The sequence below is a fragment of the Anguilla rostrata genome, chromosome 13 (assembly GCF_018555375.3).
Source record: "Anguilla rostrata isolate EN2019 chromosome 13, ASM1855537v3, whole genome shotgun sequence".
Taxonomy (NCBI): domain Eukaryota; kingdom Metazoa; phylum Chordata; class Actinopteri; order Anguilliformes; family Anguillidae; genus Anguilla; species Anguilla rostrata.
This window is the reverse complement of record NC_057945.1, coordinates 24,505,969-24,529,853: the sequence shown is the minus strand read 5'-3', so window position 1 is coordinate 24,529,853 and position 23,885 is coordinate 24,505,969. Positions and strand designations below refer to the sequence as shown.

Sequence of the window (23,885 nt, the reverse complement as noted above, 5' to 3'; positions counted from 1 at the left end):
CTCAGTTCTGTTTGAGACGCTCCTCCCAGTTAATAAACTGATCCTTTCAGGAAAAATAATTCTGAACGTAATCTTAGAATCTATCCTTAACCAGATACTCAGCCCTGGTATTTCGTAAAACAATTCCTGTGGTTACAAACTATAGTCTAAATAACACTACCCACAGAAGGATGAATTATTACACAGGCTTAAATGTTCTACAGCCTGCATTTTCAATGGGAGCTCCATGGACCCCTGGGGGTCTTTTAATGTATTGTAGGGGGGCCCTGGCCACATATTGATGACCACATATTGATTTCGGAAAATATTTCAAAATCTAAAACCTTTTTTAAAAAATATAACCCTTTTTTAATTTATGACGTGAGTCCGGTGGATGGCGTCTGGGCGAGGGTTCCTGGATCAGAAAAGGTTGAAAACCCCCGTTCTACTGCATAGATACACGCAAATATTCTGCAGATAGTGCAACTTCACGCGTCTGTCTTCACATTACCAGTAGATGGCGCTGTTCCCTGGTCTGTCTCCATGTACTTTGTCCGTTTCGCCTTGCTTTCGTCTAGCTGAGTTGACCCCGGTCGTTGGTTACTGAGCGTTAGAACAGAAACAACAATGGCTGACGAGGGGGGCGGAGAAGGTAACAATATCAACAATAATATGGGAAATCAGGTGCCGTTTTTACCAGGTATTAAAAGCGTTTATGTTTGTTTTACTAACTTTAGCATTTGAAGCAAACGGAGTGTTGTCGTTCCTCTGCAGCTAAAATAGTTTAACTTTCCTTTTGCATGAGGCGATTCTTTAGTTTTGGCTAGCTAAGTTGCTAACTTGCAGATGTCGGAGATGACAGTAATCTTGTCTTATAGCTAGCTATCCATTTAGCTACATGAAACAGAATTATTTTGGTCCTTCTTTGGTTAATGTAATTTAGTCTTTACTTTCGTTATTTTTTGCAAGCGTCTGCAAGGAACGACTTCTGCTGACTAGCTAGCCAAGTCTGTTGTCGTGGAAGATAAACGCCACTCCTTTACTTGGCTAGCAAATACTAAGTTGCTTATCTTGTCTGAGATGCTTTCAAGTGAACTTAGTGAACTATCGTTAAACTTGATGTTAAGTAAATATATAGCTAGCTAACCTTACCTACGCCCTTTGCAATCTGGTACAGATCAATCGAATCTGTACGCTAACAAGCTATTGTCGCTAACATAAAATGCGCAGTGCAGTTGAAGTAACCTCTGCTATCATTTTAGAAAATGAGGAGGAAGAGGATGAAGACGATATGTTATCGGAAGATCATGACAGCGACGATGCAGAAAAGCGAAACACCATCAACTTTGATCCTAGTCTCCCAACGTCACATGCTGTAGGCAACACTGAGTATCGTAACTTTCTTAATACACTCACATTATTTATTGACAGACTTACAGCTGAATTGCAAGGCAGTGATACTGAGGGTAGCCCAGCCCTTACACCATTGATGTGTAGGTTATTTGCTGTCTCTGCACCATGAGACCTTGGTGTGGCCCTGCCGTTTAATTCCGAATGATATACATCTTCAGATCTAACTAAGCCTTTACGCATTCACGCATTATTCAGTTTTCAGTAACAACAATCGGGCTTTAGTTGAGGTAAAACTGAGCTTAAGCCAAATTCAATAGGCCCCGATTCCTCCTTATATCAATAACACTGAAAGCTGTAGTGTAAAACCCAAGTATTCATTCAGGAAAGCGTTGTTTATAAAATGGGGTATAGATTTTTAGATGTTTCACTACCAAAATTGTGATTGTGAAATATACTCTATTTCATTTTTGTTTATAAAAATATTTGACGTGATATGCAGTGATTTAAATTGATATATTTCTAATGTCCAATAATTAGAAATAATTAGTTAAGGCTTGTTTCTTTCTTTCATTCAGCATTATTTAAAACAAATCGCATCCTGGGAGTGTCTCATTGCGGACCCTGTATCTGGATATAAATCCTGTCATGGGCTGAGTTTCCTTCTCATGCCTATTTTGAATATGTGTCTTGGGCATTGTAGGTTAAGGTTGGCACCTATTAGCGTTTTCTGTTTTCAACTATCATACATTGCAAACAGAGAGTAGATAGAGATGCGGTAATGAGTGTTTAGACTGAAGGTTGAGTGTGAAGGCTCCAGGGATAGATTAGATCACCTGATAGAGGGCTGTGTTGCTATCATCCTGCAGTACCTTGGTGCGGACATGGAGGAGTTTCACGGTCGCACAGTGCACGACGAGGACAGCTGTCAGATGATCCCTGTCCTGCCGCACGTGACCGTGATGCTGATCCCCGGCCAGACTCTGCCCCTGCAGCTCTTCAGACCACAGGAAGTCAGCATGATGCGCAACCTCATCCAGCGAGACCGCACCTTCGCTGTGCTGGCCTACAGGTGAGAACCGCACCTTCGCTGTGCTGGCCTACAGGTGCATTGTATTGCATGTAGATGCTTAGGAAATGTCATGATGGAGTCTATTAAAAACTCTCTAGCTTAGGCCTACTACATTCTGTCATTGGTGGCATACAAGTTGGGGAGCCTGGGGTTATTTGGCCCACTTTTCACTCTTTTTCTCTTGAAAACGTATGTTGGAATATTCAAACCTGTAGCAAATGAAGTTAAGGTCTCAGCTATAAGTAAGTATATTGTAATTTCCACAAATGTTTTTAAAAATTATGTCACCAGCGATTAAAGTCATGTTTTGCATGGGGTTGGTTGGCACTATGTTAAAATGCTATAGTTACAAAGAATGATGCAACCAATAGAAACCATTTTCAACATTTAATTCAAATAAGTACCAGAAAATATGAATATTCAATGGAAAAAATATAAATTTGATATGTATATATATATATATATATGAAATATAACAATAATAGTATAATAAATAGAATATGAAATAGAGTTGAAACTGGGGGTGGTTGGCACAATTATTTTGAAGTTGTGCAAACCAACCCTGGTATAGGCGTGCAGTTAGTAATGTAATAACACATATATTAGCTATACATATATGTATAATGCATGTTATCACATCATAACTACTCTCCAAACAGCCCCACTCTCCTATATTTGCATACTCTGCTACTTCATTTAGTACTTTCAGTCATTTGCACCAGAAATGATGCACCCCATTAGGTATAACCTTTGGGGGGGGGGGGGGGGTGATGGGTGACTGATGACTGTACTTTTGCCTGGCTAGCAATCCCAGCAGAGTAGCATGCTATGTCAAAACTATCTGTTAGTCACTAAAACACTGTTTACAATGATATGCATTCAGATTGCTTGACTTACACATACAATGCAATACTGAAAACCACTTTCAGCAAAAACAATTCATTTGCAAATAGCCAAAGCAGACTTTTGTCAATATCTCCTGAAATATTTATCGAAATCTCCTGCCATTCATTGGAGACAAAGGGAGGGTAATTCTGCGTGTTTAACCAGAAATACTTTATGCAGCCACATAAAAAGTAAATTTGCCCCATCTTACATTCGGCCCCTATATTACAGTGTAATAACACCAAACAGCATTTTGTAAGACGTCTCCCTGGTGTTTCAGTGATTCTCAGGAACAGCAGGCAGAGTTCGGGACGACGGCAGAGATCTACGCGTACCGCGAGGAGCAAGAATATGGCATCGAGACGGTCAAGGTGAAGGCTGTTGGACGGCAGAGGTTCAAAGTTCATGAGCTGCGAACGCAGGCAGACGGGTGAGTGTGCAGACTGAGCTGAGCTGACTGTCTGATGTGAGCTCCTGCATTCAGCTAGGGTGTGTCACCAAGGGTTTGCCTGCGGAACATACCACCTATGTAGTGCCAGGCATTATTATGATCTCCATATAATTGTTTACGTAGCCTTTTAGATCTCCCTGATGCTGAGTGCTGTAAAACAGCGTTATACTGAAATGCTCTTGGTTGTCTGGCTAAAGTTTATTTGGAAATGATGCGTTTTATTAAACACATTTGATTGTATACCAGTTAGAGCAATACCACAGTGTATCATTAGGTGGCACACTTTCTCCAGTATTGTGGTCAGGAGTGCGGGGGACAATGAAAAAGCCTCACATGGCAGGAGTGGATGCTGCATGCTCTTTTTGGCTGGACCGCAACAGCGGGGCCAGCCCTACAACGCGAATGTCTGTGAGTGACTGAGTGATGAAGTTGCACCATTGGTCGGCCGAGTTATGAAGTTACACCATTGGTCGGCTGGATCACGTGCGTTAGGTCCAGCCATATACTAGGTTTTAACCTGGTTTTGTTTACCCTGTCCTTCCAAATGCTGTCCTGTGTAATCTGCATTATTTACCAGCAGTGTGTTTGTTTTATTGCCTATATCATGGCTTCCCTTGAAATGGTAATTATTTCTAGTCCTCAATTTCTTTTGAAAGGGAAAAGGGACAGTGGGTTTATTTTGATGAGTGTTTAGAGAAGAATTTTAAATACAAATGTTGTATTTTGCCTGAAGTTATATTTCTTTTTTTCTATTCCTTTCAAAAAGGAAAACAGACTCTTAAGTGTGTTTCTTGTTTAGAGAAGAAAATTGTGATTGCAGATACCACTTCAGACATAATTTCCATTCAAATGCTGGAATGTGCTAGAAGCTGTCTCTGTAGAGCTGAGGAAAATTAGCATTTTTTCCCTCTAAAGCAGATTGAGTTCCCCTTGACTCGTGGTGGAGACATGAGCATTCAAACCTGATAGACTTTTACTGCTGCTGAAATGTCAGTGATTTATAGGAAATATTTTTCTTTTTTTTGTATTAAGTAAGGATGCTGGCATGGTAAATGTGGCTTTTTTCAAACAGAAAGATCCATTTGCAGCCAAGTTTGAGCTCTCTGGGGGGTTACCAGGTTTTTCAACAAAACGCCATTTTTCCTGGAGTTCATGATTCCATTGTCCTCAATAGGAGCCGTAGGACCAGTAGATACAAGACTGCATACCATCAGCGATTCACCTCCATATTTCACTTTAGGGATGACCTCCTTTAATATAAGTGCCCGTCTTTCAATGGCAAAGCTTCTGGTGTGCGTGGCCTTTTGTTCTCATCTGACCTTAACGTCCAGTTTGAATTGAAGTTCAGCACATTTTTGGCTGCATACACCATTGGAGGGTTTAGCATCAGAAGAAGGAGGCTTTTGTTGAAAAGGATGTTGTGCCTATGGTGAAATATGGTGGTGGATCTTTGATGTTATGGACCTGAAAAAGATCCAACATCTTCAGTGTGCGGGCTCTACTCTTAGTCATAGGGTTGTTTTGCATTTATTGGGGGTCCTGGGGCTCTTGTTAAGGACTTTTTTGAGCGTAATTCAACTGTTTACGCTAAAATACCGGCTGGTACAAACCCATGGCTTTGGTATCTTCTTAGTGGAAAGTTATTATTGATGCATTTACAGGATTCCCTTGTGTCCTGGAAAACCTGGAATTTTTTAAGGCAGTTTTCCAGTCATGGAAAAGTCATGGAAGATGCGATAATTGCCTTAAACAAGTAGTTGTCCTCAAAAAATATTTTATGATTTTTTAATATATTGGCCAAAACCACAGGAGCACCAGTCTGCAGTTGGAATCTCCACCCACCCCCCACCCTCAGTCCGTGATTGCAAACTCCCCCCTTCTCCCCCACAATCTACCTCTCTATATATTGCAGGTGTTGCTCACATAAAATGTCCTGGAAATGGCCTGGAAAATAATGTCTTGAATAATGTCTTGTACAGAATTCTGTACAGTATACTGAGCTCCTTTAAAACAGAGTTTTGGGAACACTGCAGAAAGGACAGAATCAGGATATGCCACATTCCTGTAGATTACAAAATGGAGCCTGAGCTTTGCTATTGAGTCTCATTGTGATGAGTGAATCAAAGTGCACTGAGTGTACGCTTCCGTGCAGGATAGTCTGGCAGTTTTTGAAAGCCTCTGTCATTCTACCATAATTATTCAATGACAGCTTTTTAATTAATTCCAAACGGAACGGAAGTACGTCACAGAACTGCTCTTATGCTTTCCTCACTGTCGTATATTATCTCTGATTGAACACTGTGATTTGGTTCTACTTTAATCAACTGGGTGCCGTCAGACTCCAAATTTTCTGAACATTCAGAATCTGAGTCACAGAAGCCACTTTGGTTTTGCAGGCCTATTTTTAATATTTCTTTCATACCCATCCTTAGTGCCATATAAAATTATGATCGTGGACCTCAAACTAATAACAAAGGCATTGTATTGTGTGGGTGCATCAACGTAGCCACTGACTGGGATTAAAATCAACCATAATTAAGGCAAGGCCCTGTGCATTGCATTTTCTGAATCTTATTGCCATGCTGTTTTTTTAGGGTCTCCATTTCTGGCATTCATACATTTCTTTGTATGGTTGCCAATGAGTAAACAGCAATGCTCATGATTTCATTCAGCACGTTCATTCATTTCTTCACATTTGCTAATGCTGACGGACGTCTGGAAGATTGCTTTAGTCATGTGCTCGGTGGACGCCCTTACCACAGGCATAGCTTGAAATTTCACGCTTTCCGCTTAGGAAGTCAACATGGTTGAAGTTAGCATAGGCTAACTGAAGCAGTTGAGGAAAGCACCCTGCTCTCGGACTCAAGGAATAAAGTGTGGATCTGAGTTCCCATGCCAACCACATCCAGAAATGGGTCTGATTGCACTCTCTTGAGTTGTGTGTACAGGTGATAGTAAACTGGATCAAACAAACCCTGTTATTCAACTATAGTAACTATAGTACTCAGATTTTTTTTCCCAGCAATGAGAAAATAGTTGAAATGAACTGGACAGAAAGACATGTAACTTTGAGCAGACCTGTATACTGTGAGGAGCCCAGGTGTCCTGTAGTCCAGGTTTGCCCTGAAGGTGAGTTACAGCCTGACTCTGTACCTCTAATTAGACATTTATGATGCCTCCTGCACATCAGTATCTGTATCAGTATGCATTTTTTTTCGCCCGTCCAGGCAGATTTGTGCAGCATGCAGGATGCAGAGTCCTGTGCATTCTGGCCAATCACCTCTCTGTAAACGTAGCTCTGCGGCTTCAGTTCCAGGATTGTATTCTTTATGCACACGTGTCACACGTGTCCTGTGATATTGAGTCATACGGTATTATTCTCATAGTGTGTGCATTAGACAAAAAACAGTGCTATCTAAACAGTGAGACCTCTGATGTCACATTAGTGTAGCATTGCCTTTGATCACCAGAGAAGCCCCTGTCTCACTGCAGTAACAGTGCCTGTAGGCTCAGCTCAGCGATATGGAGGTTTGCACTTTAATAGCACTTGTGCCAGCTAAGCACCTCTGAGCTCTCTGTTCAGTGAACAACTCGGGTGTTGCTCGGAGTCTTTCTTAATGTTTTTTTTTTTTTAAAGTCTCTGGGAGAACTGCTTTTATGTTGTACACTGGGTTCTTTTTGTTTTTTGTTTTTTTGTTGGAAGGGGCCTTCAAAAGAACACATTTTGTCCTCCATTCTTCGAAATGTTGACTGTCTGGAGCTGTTGCACCCCCCCCCCCCTTATTACCAATTTTGGTATGTATTTTGATATTGTTGATTGGATACTGGATTTTCTAACACAGAACAGAGAGTTAAGGTAAATGGCTTCCTGGTTGATCTGTTGAGCTCTTCGACAGGGACACCACAGGGCTGTGTTCTCTCACCCCTGTTGTACATTCTGTACACTAAGGACTCCTGTAGCTATTTATATGAGGTACGGGTGTTTGTTTTTTCTGTGTGTTTTATGTTATACTGTCAGTCGATTATTTTATGTTTTTGTGTACATCAGTTATGTTTTTATGCACATCAAGTCCCCTCTGGGATTGTGAGGCTGAGACCACTGAAACCATCTTAGATTCCGCTGCCTGTTTGTTTTTTTTTCCAAATGTAGCGTACTATTATGGGGAAACCGGTGATGTTTTACTTTAACTTCAGGGATGAGGTGTATTTTTGGGGTAGGATGTATGGAGCTAGAAAAGGGATTTAACCTGTGTTAAAGGACCTGACTTCCAGTTAAGAAAGTGGACCTGTAGAGTGTTCCACTTATGCTTTATGCTGATCCCAATGTATTTTTTTACTTGTGTATGCATTTGTGAAATGTGAATGCTAAAGTGAGGTTTTAAATAAATCAGGTTTGTTAAATATTCTGTTGTTTAAAAAAATAAATTAGAAAAAATCAGGGTCAAGTTAGAAAACACTTTTAAAGTTGTACATTTGAAGTGTGAAAAGCTGGACTGAATTCACCTCAAGACTGATATAAAGACTCAGACCTTCTTCAGGCAGTGCAGTCCTCTGTCCTTTTCCCAGATTACAGAAAATCCAATGTTCCATTCGATACATAGCCCTAGAAGGTAGTTCCAGGAGCAGCCTCCCCTCTCATTTGTGACAGAGACCAAATGATTTATTTTGCATATGGAAAAAAAATTGCAAATATTTTAAGTTCTCATTCTTTTTTCTCACTCATGACTGAAGTAATTTAGACCCATTTCAGATCACTGTGTGTGTAAGGGAGTTCTCTCCAGTCTTTTGTGGTATACATTTTAATGTCATCTGTCACACTGTTACATTTCAGAGAGAAGCATGATGGAGTCCTGACCCCACGGTCATGGGATCAGATCCTTTATAGGACTCTGGATATGTCACATTGCCAAAGCAAGGCACCAGAACAGAAAGGCAGAGTTACCATATGATACCTTGTGAGTGTGTTTTATAAAGAACAGTAAGTGGTTATACTGCTGTTATAACCCTTGATTAATGTTCTTTTCTGGCCAGAATGCTGCCTATTGATTGGCCCAGGAGTTGCCCAGGATATGGTCTTCTGCTGAGACATGGTGGTAGAAAGGGTCGGGTTATGACATGCTATCAATGGTTCATTGGTTTTAACTAACACTTTTTTTTTCTATGCAGAGAAGTACCTCTGAAGTCACATCGCTCATGCTAAGCAAATGAATGAGCAGGGAAATTGCATAGATGCTATTTTAATATTACCTGCTGCTCACCAGGCCCCCAGTCAGAATCCTGTTCTCCAAGCTGCTTCAAGTGGGATTCTGAGCCCGCTGATGACTTTCTGGCCACACAGTGTGCCCACTGTGCAGATCAGCCTGGCACAGCGGTGCCCTGCGAATCCCACGTCAGTCACTTCCCCCTGTTGTGCCCTCTCCCATAAGACCTGCAAAGTTCACAGTGCTCACGTAACTCCTCAGTTCCCTCCTTTCATGAAATCCTCTTCTGAAACATGAGCACATAAAATAGGGTCGCTGAATGAAGGGCGCTACATTATGTGTGGTTAGAGGCTAATTTATGGCTTTGTGTTCACAACACAGCTCATCGGAGAAGCCTGATTCGATCATTTGCTACTTTTCCCTGGTCTGTCATATTTTATATGATTTTCTTTTATAATACCGTGGATTCAGTAATATTACGCAGTGTATTTTGTAGATAATTTTTATAAGAGGTCTTTGGATTATTTTCAGTAGTTAGTAATTTTTCTTTCTGGACTAATCTTGTTTTTTAAACAAAAAATCTTAAAAACAAGGCATGTTGTGACATGACATGGATGTTTGAAAAAGATACAAGTAATTTTTTGGAAGGTTAAGAGACAGTTGATTCAGTAGAACGTAAGTGTGTGATCCATCTTATTTATACAAGACTAAATTATTTATACAAGTCGGCTTTACTACATACAGTGCCCGCCAAAAGAATATTAACGGTTGAGTGAACTTTGTTGCGGTTCATGTTAAACCATGACTTTTTCAGTTTGCGTGTGTCAAAGCAGCCACAACTAGCCAGCATATGCGACCTCTCTGTGTCTTTGCTAAAGTCGCAAAGTTTGCCATACTGATTGAAGTCGCTGGGTTCTTGTCCACTGACCTTTACTTGAATAGACAATTTGATCTTCCATCCATCCATTGATTTCCTGACCGCTTAGTTCAGATCAGGGTCGCGGTGGCAACAGGGCAAGCAGAGCAGCCCAGACATCCCTCTCCCCAGCAACTTCTGCCAATTTGATCGTAATTGAAACAATTTTTTGCTGTCGCAAATCGTGTCAGATTGCTGTAAATATGATGAACAAGCAATGGTAACAAGGTTACAGTGGTAATCGTTAGCTTGATGCTTGACAAATATATTATGTAACACTGATAGTATGTTCTTATGTTGAACTGAACTGTCTCTAAACTATGCTGTACTTCACTTCTTTTAAATTTTTGTTTTCTCCTAAGGGGAGAAGGGGATGATGAGGTATTCAGTAATATAGAATAGAGAGTAAGCTATGTTCCACAGTTCTGTGTGTTAAGCCAAACAAAACATGAAGTCAGTACTGTAAACATATTCATGTGGCTTTGCTTCACAACCCCCCATCCTAAAAAAATATACTGATAAATCGTGGTTATGGTTTCAGTACTATTACACCTTTTAAAATGTGGTTCCAGCAGTCCACCAAGTCATCTGCATTTCTGGAGAGCTGAGAGCCTCAATGTAGGCAAACTTTTATTGACAATTCATTGGAAATTTTTTTACAAAGTAAAGAACAAATATGATGTCATGGAAACAAAAAGTGTGTTCAGAAGTTTTATTGGCACCCATCAAATGTTTTATTTTCAGTCTTAAATGCGACAACTTCTTTTCTGTCCCCCACCTGAGAAGATTTTACAGCATCACTGGCAATATTACTATACTCTAGAGAGATTTTGATGACCACAGAAACCTCCAGGAGATACCAGCATTTTTCATCGACTTTTGCTAGCAGAACACATTTATTGAACCCATTTATACAGTAGCAGAGAAATCAGCTGGTAGCTTTGATTCTCATTGAAAGAGTCCTAGCACTGCCTAGCACTCTCTCTTGTTAGTGGTATAGTGCCTGTCTCAGTGTCAGTGGTAGCCAAAGCCAGCCACGTCCGCTGTGTGGGCGCCTATTGTTTGACCGAATAAGAAAAGTTAAGTCATTGAAGCATGTTTGTGTTGTTTTTTTTTTTTTTCATTTTGCCTGTCTGTATTTTTGGATGGGGGGTGGGGGAATAGAGAAGACAGGGTGCTGGAAAAATGCTTTCTCATTCAGAAATTATTATAATATGCAAAATATATGCTCTTGTTAATTGTGTAATTTTTCCTAGCATAATCCACGAATCAGCTGAAGGCTTCCTAGCTAAGTGTCTATCTTTTTCTCCGTCCATTCTCTTTCATTCCGGTTTTCCCTCTCAATCTCTGTTTTATGTTTCTCTGTCTCTGATCCGAATTCAGAGTTAAATGTGCTTTCAGCAACAGCATTGCTATCATTTCTGACTCATCCCTCTCTCTCTCTCTCTTTTCTTCCTGTGTGTGTCTGCTGCAGCATTCGACAGGCGAAGGTGCAGATTCTCCCGGAGAGAGTTCTCCCAGACCCCCTCTCTGCAGTGCAGCTCGCTCCCCTGTCTCGGCTCCAGATGCAGCCCTCGTGCAGACCCCCTGCCGGGCAGAGCCAAGAGCTACAGCGCTGGTGGGACTCCTACAGGAAGGTGAGGCCTGTGGGATGGGAGCTCGCAGTCTGAGCACCGGGAGGTTCTGCTTCTCTGATGAGTCATGTGCCCTGCGCTTCATTCCATCTTGTCCCTAGGTATCGGACCGAAGCTACAGTAGTGAGCTTTGAGTCTTTACTATTTGCAGGATTGCTACAGAATATACAATTTAGTACAGTACTTCTGAGTTCATCCCACTGTGACAAGGTCAATTTCTGTTTGGGCAAAGGGAGAGAGTGCAAATGCATTCCCAGGTGACATCACCCCATGCTTCTTATATTTCAACATAGATATACAACATTCCATATTTAATGTTTGTCTCTCAGGGACAAATGCAGTCTTACACCATCTTGGAAAGATTAAGCTAGAATTTCTCCCCCTGCTCTGCTCCACAGTCCCTGGCCAATAGAAATGTTGGTGATATAAATAGCTTAATATGTCCAGGACAACATCAGGCACAGAACATGAAAGAATTGGAAATCTGCAGTGGTGTAACATTAGTTCTGAAGCATTTTGTTAAACCAGTTACATGAAATTACGTCCTAATGCCATAGCTACGAAGCCTGCATGGTGTTTGTAAGAATTATTTCACACTGATGGGAAAAAATGAGATTCTTTTTTCTTAGGTAATATAATAGTGCTGTGAAAAAGTATTTTCCTCTTTCCTGAGTTCCTCTATTGCGTATTTTTCACACTAAATGGTTTCAGATTTGTAGACAAAATGTAATAGTAGACAAAACGAAACTGAGAAAACACAAAACACATTTTTTAAATCATTATTTCATTTATTAAATGTAAAAAAAAAAAATGTTATCAAACAGCTATGTGGAAAAAGTAAGCCCTAGTTTCATTGGTTCCTTGGGACTCAGATGAGAAGAAATATATTTATTACTTATTTATTTCCTGTCCCAGGCTTGCCAATTATATGTATTGATATTCTGGGCACATCCAAGCATTTTTAACTCTTATCGCTTGAAGTCTCATTTACTCATACACATCTTACCTCTACGTTTTATTTAGCCTTGTGCGTGATATAGGCTACAGCACGGGGCTTTTGCTGTTGGGGCTTAAAGGAAAGGATTGCTCTTCAGCATTTCTAGTGGATCCTGTTCATGTTGCCCTTCCATTCAATGGCAGTATCGGGCAAAAGTGTTTGGCAGATAGCGGGCTGACTGAACGTGTCACGTTGTGACTTGAGTGGTTTCTGGCCCAATATTCTCACGTGTAAATATGGGTCACAAGTCTGAACTTTGTGGTAATAGGCTGGAACACAGGAGCAGCACCTGACTCACAATGTACATAGTGCCGTGTTATTGGCCAGGGCTGTTTAACTGCCCCCAGTAGAGTAGAGGGTTTTTGTTTGTTTTCCCATTTATTAAGCTAACACCAGCCGCTCAGCTAGAGCCCACCACTTTTTGGGCCAATCACTCACCGGCCCGTGGGCCTGCCAGCCGTAGTTGGTACCAGCATGGTCACAATTCAGTGCCGTATTGTGTGCGGGGAACATCACAGGCTAGGAATCAGTGCTGGAGGCACCCCCATTGATGTGAACGTGAAGGTGTAAATGTGTGTAATAGACGGAAAGACAAACGAACATGAGGCACTTTACGGGCGGTGAACAGACAGAAGGAAGGACGTATTGTTCAGTGCCTTCTTTCTGTGCTCTTGCATTAGATTGATAGGGGTTCCCCGCATGCACAAAAATATTTGCCATTCAGTTAAATGGGCTGCACAAAACAAATGAAAATGACCAAAAACCTTGTGCCACATAAGACAACCGGGTTTTGGAAAACTTCCAATTACTTAAAGAAAAATTAAATCGGGTGCCATAAAGACAGCTGCTCCGCCAGTGCTCTCTAAAGGCTTTGCAAATCAAGGGCTTTCAAGCAGTGTCCAGTCCTTGTTTCTGTCTATCAAATAATTTACAAATCACAGCTTATAAATATTTAGCAAAAGCAAGAGCTCCTGCTAGTATCCACTGTTCACAGTAGTTTTCAGTTTTTTTCTACTGGATTTTTTAGTTATTCTGTAGTTATTGCATTTCCAACAGGACTGCAGCACGTCACACAGGAGCCAAAATGAAATGTGAAGGGGCAGTCTGTGAATTATGTGCATGCCTGAGTAATTAATACATGTATTTGTTGCCTGTGAGAGTGTGAGAGAATGCTTTACAGTAATGTCCTTCTGTTTACACACGCAAGCACGCACACACACACACACACAAACATACACAACCACACGTGCACAAACAAACACACATACACAAGTATCTATTTGTCTTGAGGCTCAGATGGAACTTTCAGTGACCTTAATGTCCTTCAGGGCATTCATGTGTCAGCCCCCTATTTTCTCACTGATGTTTTTTTTTGAAAACTGACTTGTTTTTAGAGTAAGCACTGGAGAATAATTAGAGGTAGCAGCTCAGATGCTGACACCATGGTCAGCAAGCTCTGTGTATTTGTTACTGAAACCTTTTTTGTCAATCTCTCAATATTTAAGACATGGTTAGCATTGTTTCATTGTTATTCTGTCTGTGATGTCTGGCTGAAGTAGTGCTGTATACCTAGGAGACCTCAGTGAATTGAAGGATGTTGATACATTCATCCTTGAGACACAAATTCTTTTCTTGTTTTATTTTATTTTATTTTATTTATTTTTTGCAGTGGACATGGAGTGGAGGGGCGGTGATTGTTATTATTTTAAGAATATTACTAGTATAATAATGAAAGTAGCATGCGTTCATTTTTGAAACCGTTGTAACGGTTAGGTGGAATTTTATCCAAAAACTCCTATTTTAAGAAAATGTCGTGCTAGCGTCGTGCATTCTCTCTGAGAAGCGTGATTCTCGAAGCCAATAACATCTTTTCTGCCTTTGGCTTTGGAGCTTGGTTAAAACTACACTGGGGAATAATTGAGGGCCCTTTTGCAATACACATCCAGAGCCCAGCAGCTTGTCTGCAGCCACGGCAGGTTCACACTCCCTCTGACCCCAGCGGTGCCTCTGCCCTGCAGAGCTCTGTTTAAAGCTTCGGGGCTTCAGCGGGAAGAAAATATTCACCTGCCCAGGAGAAACTCCACACTGTCTTAAAGAGGTTACACACACGTACCTGCACGCACTCCCACACACCGACGCCAAGGGTGACATCGAAGAACGATATGACACATATTTTTGTTATTTATAACTAGTACTGCACTGCTTTAACACAAATACTACTCAGTTCAGCTGTTGGACTGTACTGCTTTAACACAAATACTACTCAGTTCAGCTGCTGGACCTTTACTGCTTTAACACAAATACTGCACAGTTCAGCTGTTGGACTGTACTGCTTTAACACAAATACTACTCAGTTCAGCTGCTGGACTGTACTGCTTTAACACAAATACTACTCAGTTCAGCTGCTGGACTGTACTGCTTTAACACAAATACTACTCAGTTCGGCTGCTGGACTGTACTGCTTTAACACAAATACTACTCAGTTCAGCTGTTGGACTGTACTGCTTTAACACAAATACTACTCAGTTCAGCTGTTGGACTGTACTGCTTTAACACAAATACTACTCAGTTCAGCTGCTGGACTGTACTGCTTTAACACAAATACTACTCAGTTCAGCTGCTGGACTGTACTGCTTTAATACAAATACTACTCAGTTCAGCTGCTGGACCTTTACTGCTTTAACACAAATACTACTCAGTTCAGCTGCTGGACCTTTACTGCTTTAACACAAATACTACTCAGTTCAGCTGTTGGACTGCACTGCTTTAACACAAATACTACTCAGTTCAGCTGTTGGACTGCACTGCTTTAACACAAATACTACTCAGTTCAGCTGCTGGACTGTACTGCTTTAACACAAATACTACTCAGTTCAGCTGCTGGACCTTTACTGCTTTAACACAAATACTGCACAGTTCAGCTGCTGGACTGTACTGCTTTAACACAAATACTGCACAGTTCAGCTGCTGGACTGTACTGCTTTAACACAAATACTACTCAGTTCAGCTGCTGGACTGTACTGCTTTAATACAAATACTACTCAGTTCAGCTGCTGGACCTTTACTGCTTTAACACAAATACTACTCAGTTCAGCTGCTGGACTGTACTGCTTTAACACAAATACTACTCAGTTCAGCTGCTGGACTGTACTGCTTTAACACAAATACTACTCAGTTCAGCTGCTGGACTGTACTGCTTTAACACAAATACTACTCAGTTCAGCTGCTGGACTGTACTGCTTTAACACAAATACTACTCAGTTCAGCTGCTGGACCTTTACTGCTTTAACACAAATACTACTCAGTTCAGCTGCTGGACCTTTACTGCTTTAACACAAATACTGTACAGTTCAGCTGCTGGACTGTACTGCTTTAACACAAATACTACTCAGTTCAGCTGCTGGACTGTACTGCTTTAATACAAATACTACTCAGTTCAGCTGCTGGACCTTTACTGCTTTAACACAAATACTACTCAGTTCAGCTGCTGGACTGTACTGCTTTAACACAAATACTACTCAGTTCAGCTGCTGGACTGTACTGCTTTAACACAAATACTGCACAGTTCAGCTGTTGGACTGTAATGTGCAAATAAGATGGGAACACATACTTTGAAGAAGAGAGCACGCTTGTTTGTACTGTTCTAAATGGAAAATTCTGCCGCAGTGAGGACATGAGTGAGCATTCCAAATTAGGAAGTAAGAGGAACATCTTGGATAAATATATGATTGAAAAAGAGCTGACTGTATAAGGTGGTTCCTATATGTCATCCAACTTGTAAACCATGTGGCTCTAACAATAGCTGACCTAGTGTAAAGCTCCATGGAAATTGTACAAAAGCATTAATTAGTTTGCCAGTTTGATTAAATCATCCACAGTGGTTATTATGGTAGCTGTGTGGCAGGATGGATTGAGCTGTGGTGAGGGTCATTAATGGGAACATTCTGTTTTCCAGAGGAACTTCCACTGTGCTAGTCTTACTTCATGGCCTGCCTGGGTTTACATGTTGTACGACTCGGTAAGTACGAAAGGTGATGAAGCAGTCTTGAGAAACGCTTCACACATCACCTACATTTATTGTTCACTTTTTTGCGCAGTAACGTGGCAGACGATTGCTATGTGAAAATATCGATTGAAAACTCATGCCTTTTGGGTGGTGATAGTCTGCTGCCGGCAGTTCAACTTTTTCTCTGCTTCAGTTCCCCTCTCTCTCCCTTTCTCTGTCCCTCATCACTCCCTCAATTTCTGTCTCTCCCTCCCTCCCTCTTTCTGTCTGTCTCTCTCTTGCAGTTCAATGAAATTCTATTCTGTTGACTATTACTATAGCGTGATAAGGACACAGTTATGTTTCCAAAGCATATGTTGTCATAATAAACTAACAAATAAGCAAATTAGAGCCTTAAGAAGTCCACACAAGACATAAACATGAAATTATCATGCACTGTAAATGGCATTATAATTTGCTATAAATGGTCTTTTTTTCTTTCTGTGATAAATAAACAGCTGTATGAAGCTATGTTAATGCTCTCCATATTATTCTCTCTCATGGATATTACCACCAAAAAGATTGTTTTCACAAGACTGAAATAATGAGCTGAGCCAACTGTAGAATGACATTATCCTGAGGACCCTTTCAGCCTCTTCAGAATATTTGCTTTGAATGAACTTGATATGGTATACTATTTAATTAACTGTCTTCTCTACTGCTTTGGAAAAAATACAGCAGTCCTGACCTTCTTCCTCCCCATTTCCATTCATTTTTATTTTAAATTGTATTGTTCATTTTCCCAGAACCCCATTTAATAGGAAACTTCTTGCCTTGTCTCTGATATACAGTGAGCTCCATAATATGTGGGGCAAAGACATAATTTTTTCTTGATTTGGCTCTGTATTCCACTATTAGATTTGTAATGAAACATTCAGATGTGGTTAAAGTGCACATTATCAGCTTCTACTTAAGAGCATTTAGATACTCTTTGGTTTCTTTGGCTTACTGGCATTAGGATTTGCCTTCACTGGAACTGAGGGGCCTAGCCCAAACCATAAAATAGCCCCAGGCCATGGGGTGTCCTGATACTTTTGGTCATATAGTGTAGAAACGAGTTCTGTGCTGTACTGATGAATATTTTCAGGAGACACAGCAGATGTTAGGAGGGTAGGGTATGTAATCGGGGTTGAGCAGGCCAACCATAAAAACACTACACAAACAACTGTAGGTGCTTCTGCTCTTTGTTGAGTGGGTCATAGTTCATATTTATCAGATGCAGTTTTTTGCTCATTTTTAACTTGAACTTTTGCTTGAAACGTTTCTGTGCTTTTTGTAACGGACCCCCCTTACCCCATTATTTTGCCCCATTCCCAGGAAATTCTCATGAACCGGGTAAAGAGACAGCTACATGAGTGGGATGAAAACTTGAAGGACGACTCCCTCCCTACAAATGTTATAGGTATAACCTCAAACTTCCCAACTGCCACAAACAACCCTGTAACCACACTACTGAACTCTTCTGGTTTGCTTCTGCTATCTCTGTGGTCATGTGATACTAGTGACTGCTATCCATGGTGTTCTGTGGTCATGTGATATTTGTAACTGCCATCCATGGTGTTCTTTGGTCATGTGATATTTGTGACTGCCATCCATGGTGTTCTGTGGTCATGTGTTCATGCTGGCTCCTGCCATTGTATTTCCTGGTGAGATTTTTCATACAGGGTGGCAGCCTGCCTCCCCATTGACGATGCCCTGAGAATTCAGCTGCTGAAGATCGGCAGTCCAATCCAAAGACTGCGCTGTGAGTTGAACATCATGGACCGGGTGAGTCTGTCTGTCTGTGTGTAAGTGGGTGGATGAGGGAGTGTTCATGGGAGTGTGCATTCTGTGAAGTATGGTGCATCAATGACTGAGCCTGTAATGCTCAGAGCTGTTGTCCTCTGCCCATCTGGCACACTTAATAGGCAGTCTTCATATCTTGTTTTCAATGTATACTACATGGCCAAAAGTATGTGGGCACCTGACATCCAACTTCTCATCCTGAATTATGGACATTAATATGGAGTTGGTCCACGCTTTTGTACGATAACAACCTCCAATCTTCTGGAATGGCTTTATAATAGATGTTGGAGCAATGCTGCAGGGATTTGCTTCCATTCAGCCAGAAAAGCATTAGCGAGGTCAGGCACTAATTGGGCTTTCCAACTGATCCCAAAGGTGTTGGATGGGGTTGAGGTCAGGGCTTTGTGCAGGCCAGTCAAGTTCTTCCACAATGTTCTCGACAAAACCATTTTTATATGGACCTCACTGTGCGCCCTCCGGCATTGTCATACTGAAACATGAAAGGGCCTTCCTCAGACTGTAGAGGAAGCACAGAGTCATCTAGAATGTGATTGTGTGCATTAAGTCATTAAGGCATTAAGATTTGCCTTCACTGGAACTAAGGGGCCTAGCCCAAACCATGAAAAACAGCCCCAGCTCAAGGGGTGTCTAGATACTTTTGGCCATACAGTGTAGAAACTAGTTCTGTGCTGTACTGATCAAGATTTTCAGGAGACACAGCAGATGTTTGGAGGGTAAGGTATGTAATCAGGGTTGAACAGACCAATCATAAAAGCACTGCCCAAAACAGCAGCAATTTCAGCATTACCTCATCAAATATCAAAAATCATTTGGGCTTCTCTGATGAAGCAATTCGATGTTAGTCTCTTGGCGTTTTTATATGTTTTTTTCTGAGTGTTGGTTTAAATGTTTCATTCAATTATATCTAGTCTCTTTATAGTATATTCAATGTTTATACCAACCTGGATTAAGTTTACACAGGTTTTTGTCTTTATGTAGGTTTGTACATACAACCCTTGAGTGCATTATGAAGTGCTCTCTACAAACACATAGACCTTTTTTGATCTGGGCAATTCCTTTCATGTGTGCACAATACATGCACAGACATGGAAGCTGCTATCCTCTAGTCTTTTGTCTTTATGCTAGCTTTATCTATCTGTCTTTATGCTTCACAGTGCACCTCACTATGCTGCAAGCAGTGTCAGGACACTGAGATCACAACAAAGAACGAAATATTCAGGTGAGTGACATAGGGGTCACGTCAGTCCCATTCCAGGAAGCTGTACATGCCCATTCGAAGTTGAACGGGACGTGTAGCAAAACACAGCGACTACAGGAAGGAAGTCAGGCAGAAGAAATTGTTAATTTTATTTAAATAACTCAAAATTAAACAATGTGGTCAGCAGTGTTTCTCATTCTTGTGTACTGTAATAACGTGGTAGAAGATGAGCGAGGTCTTGATTTTTCTGTCACCACTTATAAAAATCTCATCTGTCATTTTCACATTCATCCGATCACTCAGATGATGACTTAAAGCTGTATCCAGTATACTGTTTATGTCCTTCCAGTTTGTTTTCTTTTTTGGCTCAGGGATAAATTCATTCTGTATGTTTAGATTATAATTCTTACGCTACCTGTAAAGCACATTTGTTTGGTTTTGTTTCATGAACCAATGTCATGATAAAGCATTTTGTGATTATTCTTTTTTTAAAAATTTTATAAACAAGTGAGGATATCATCTTGGAGAATTTTAAATGAATAGATTTAAATGTGCAGCCTTATAATTTATTAAATTATTATTATTCTTACTTTGTGCATGAGGCCTCAGAACTGAATTATAGCTCTTCTTAGAATTATCAAAGCATATGATAGTTGTATATATTATAATAATAATAATAATAATAATATGTATTATTATTATTATTATTATTATTATTATTATAACAATGATAAGGGCTTGACCTACATTGTCTCTCTTTGTTATTCCTCTCCTGTAGCCTGTCCCTGTATGGTCCTATGGCTGCCTATGTGAATCCCCATGGATATGTCCATGAGACCCTGACCGTGTATAAGGCCAGCAACCTCAACCTGATTGGACGGCCATCCACACTGCACAGCTGGTTTCCCGGGTAACCGGCCCCTCTGTTTGTTTTGCCCTGGTGTGATATACTCAGTAACCTTTTTACTGCATAACCAGTAATTGCCTGAAACGACTTTACCCGAGCTGTGATCCTGACAAAGCGTTTGTTTTTAAACTCCACTGTCCTCTTGACCTCTTTGACACATCACCCCTTGAGTGCGCAGAAACATCATGTCAAACTTAGCATGCCCTGTCAGCAATTAATTATTTGGCTGTGTTATCCTTAGTCGTATTATAAGGATTAGAGTTTGAATTGAGTAGTACCCTTGGGAAGGCCTTTTTTTAGACTTCAGGACTGAGCACTTTGACCTTAACGCCTACACTGGTGAATCAGAACATGGACATGCAAATCTGCTGTCATAGCATGGTGCTATATTTACAGGGATGTGTAGGAAAGCGTCTATATTTTGATCTTGATTAACTACCGTCGTAAAACAAAACGGGGTGTGTGTGTAGAGCAGGTGTCAGGGGCATGTGTGTAGCACACGTGTGTCAGTGTAGTTGTCCCTCTCCTGGGCAGGTACGCCTGGACCATCGCTCAGTGCCGGACCTGCGGCTCCCACATGGGCTGGAAGTTCACGGCCACGCGGAAGGACATGTCCCCCCAGCGCTTCTGGGGCCTGACGCGCTCCGCCCTGCTGCCCCGCATCCCCGCGGCCGAGAGGGAGGAGGGGGCCGAGGAGGCCGCCCGCATGCTCTGCCTGTGATGACCCTGTCACCTGGTTACCCAGAAGAGGGCGGAGTCACAGCGGAGCTTCACAGAGCCCCGGGCCCGCCCCCGGCCCCACCCCACAGGGAGGAGCAGACTGGCGGCGCACAGCGTCAGCAAACAGACGCGTGCATCCTAACCGTTTATTTGACCTCAGCTATGATCTCTTTTATGCTGTGCTTTAGGCTCAGAGGGGGAGGGGGTGTGTAAGCCAACATACGGGGGCCCAGGGCCACAAAAACATGCTAAACACCACTGTTTTATAGATACATTGAGAAAAGGGGAAGGACAGAGGGGGGGAACAGAAAGAGAGAGATAGAGAGAAGGAGGATAAGCGAGAGAGGGCTCCCTCTGTTGTCCCAGCCTTTTAGCATGTAAGTCTCTTCAGCCTAGCCCAGTGACTTCAGTACTATTGATTAATATTGCTGTAGCTATACCTGCAGTTCCTGGTCTACCGAACACAGTCCTGCTGGGTGCTTGCTGTGTACATCACCGCTAGCAGCATGTTTGTTCCCCATTTCTGGCAATGGGACACAGATGCCTAAAGCTCCTGTATGAACTGTTATGCATGCAGTCCACTTAGAGGTTTACAGTGACCAGATCCAGTTTTTTTATTTGAGTTAAAATGTGATCCTATCTCTTATGTACAGCCTGTGTCTGATTCTTCTCTTGGCCATACAGCGTCCACATTAAAACAAAGCACCTTTGAGCTGCAACCGTCGCTGGTTCAGCTGTTAACGTATACATATGTAAATGGAAATAACTCTTTTGTTGTGTGTAAAGGTTCTGTGTGCCTCTGTGAGAGTTCAGTCCCTCTGCGCAGTTTGGCCTTGGATGTTTCCTGCAGGGGACTGCGTCTGAGGAAAGCACGTGTGTACTCCTTTCACTCACTTTCTAAGTGAAGGGACTCACTGGCCTTCAGCTATTCGCTGTGAAGTGTGAAAGAATTTTGACTTGTAAAAAGAAAGAGTTTAGACTTTTTTGTGTCTGTGCTTTATGCTCAGACTGGCCTGTATTTTTGCTAGAGGTCACTTTTTTGTGTTGTGCAGAGGAAATGTCATCCCACCACTGTTATTCCTGACACATATGAACATAGTGGGGCTGAGGTCAGACCTGTTCTTACCCTGACATGAATTGTGTGTGTGTGTGTGTGTGTGTGTGTGTGTGTGTGTGTGTGTGTGCGTGCGTGAATGCATGCTAAATAATGTCTTTTTCCCGCAATCATCATACCTAAAGGGTTGGGTGTAGTCGTTTATTTTGTGTAAATGTGCTTGGTAAATTTGCAAATACACAAATATAAATGTCTAATAATCCTTTCTCTGAAAGTCTTAAAAAGCATTTATAAAAATCAGGGCAACACAGTGCAGGAAATAATATTAAAATGTGCTACAACCATGTTAAATCAATCAGAGTGTGCACTCAGTGCACTTATCAAAAGTATAAGTACATGTTTACATATCTTTGTGAAAGGATTTCACTTTCAGTATTGCAGTGCTTAAAATGGTTTCTCCTCAAATTAAAGTAGCAAAACTCCAGAAATGCAACTTTTATTTTTGTGCCGCTTGCCAATTTTTTTTACAGCTGTGCTGTATTGGGCCATAGATCTTTACAGAGTGTGGAGTGCTAGATGAGGCTTGGTGAGTTTGATAAACAGCCCAGTTTGGGTAAAGATCAGTGCATTTGCACAGCAAAGATGTAAAAAAATAATGAGCCCTAAGACTCTGAACTGAGCTTCATTTTCCACAATGATGAACCGGCCAGTTAACTGATAGGCTTGGATGGGAGTGGTCCAGGTGAGCAGGCAGAATCAAGCCTCTGTCCATTCACAGGCACTAAATTAGATGTCCCTATTTATCTAAAAGCAATTTACACCAATTTAACACCATGTACATGTCTGTCATGTGATGCTCGCCAGCGTTACACACTGGTGAGCAGGGCAGCTATGCTACTCGGAAGTAAGGAACAGAAGCTGAAACGGAGAGACGGTGAATTTTTGAAATCCCTCCTTATATCAGAAATTGATTTATGGATCTGGAATGAATGCTTTATATTTGACTTGTTGATCAGCATAATCAGTCCTCAGACAGCGAAAGGCATTGATTTTCTGTTAAAGGCTCTTTAAATGTAGCCAAATTGGGTTGATTAATACACAGGTGTGAGCACCTGCATGTGATGTAGATAGTTTTGGAAGCCCTGTTGAAACGGTACATCGATACTGACCTTTCACTTAATTACAGTAGGAAAAAAAAACAGTTCGTTCTTGTATGTTACACTGTGCTTGTTTATAGTTATGCAACATTAAATTTTATCAACAGAGCATCAATATTTGTGGACTGTGATGCTCTTGTTCAGGTGTGACGAAAGCAAATTCAAGCATTTCCAAAACGAAAACTGTTATGCGATATCCTGGGATCTATTGAGATTGAATGAAGGTTTAAAGTGATTTTTGTCTCGTTTTGGGACGGTCCCATCCTGGTCATTCTGCGGCTGTGTCCTCGAGCACTCTGCATGGGTGGTGAATGTCCTGAGGTTTAAAGCGGCTGTGCTTTAGTACAGCAAAGACTGTTGTTGGCTTGCCATCCCCAATGTGTGTGTCCTGTAGCAAATTAAATTTTGAGGTATGTCATTTCTGTTCTCCTCAGCTGGAATAGGCTGATTATCAATTGGTGTGTCAGGGAGTCATAAATAAAGCCATGGGCACATTGTGTGTGTAAATGAAAA

General features: G+C 41.4%; 1 protein-coding gene across 2 annotated transcripts; it reads left to right on the top strand.

The window, feature by feature from the left end:
• Positions 1 to 489: 489 nt before the first annotated feature.
• On the top strand, positions 490 to 23,885 carry LOC135238448 (protein cereblon-like). 2 transcript variants are annotated; one of them, XM_064306349.1, is made up of 11 exons: positions 490 to 631; positions 1,242 to 1,354; positions 2,199 to 2,401; positions 3,567 to 3,716; positions 11,329 to 11,491; positions 16,441 to 16,503; positions 17,848 to 17,932; positions 18,182 to 18,297; positions 19,491 to 19,555; positions 20,313 to 20,444; positions 20,976 to 23,885. In XM_064306349.1, the coding sequence occupies exons 1-11, from the start codon at positions 607 to 609 to the stop codon at positions 21,160 to 21,162; spliced, it is 1,302 nt and encodes a 433-aa protein (XP_064162419.1). In that variant the 5' UTR covers positions 490 to 606; the 3' UTR covers positions 21,163 to 23,885. The 2 variants fall into 2 exon arrangements, with proteins under 2 accessions (XP_064162419.1, XP_064162418.1); XM_064306348.1 differs by having other exon boundaries at positions 523 to 679.

Excerpts from the sequence above, each read along its gene's own strand:
- LOC135238448 (XM_064306348.1), top strand. The coding sequence starts at position 607 with ATGGCTGACGAGGGGGGCGGAGAAGGTAACAATATCAACAATAATATG. Across the intron at positions 680-1,241 it reads TCAGGTGCCGTTTTTACCAG|AAAATGAGGAGGAAGAGGAT; the intron begins GTATTAAAAGCG and ends CTATCATTTTAG. Across the intron at positions 19,556-20,312 it reads ACAAAGAACGAAATATTCAG|CCTGTCCCTGTATGGTCCTA; the intron begins GTGAGTGACATA and ends CCTCTCCTGTAG.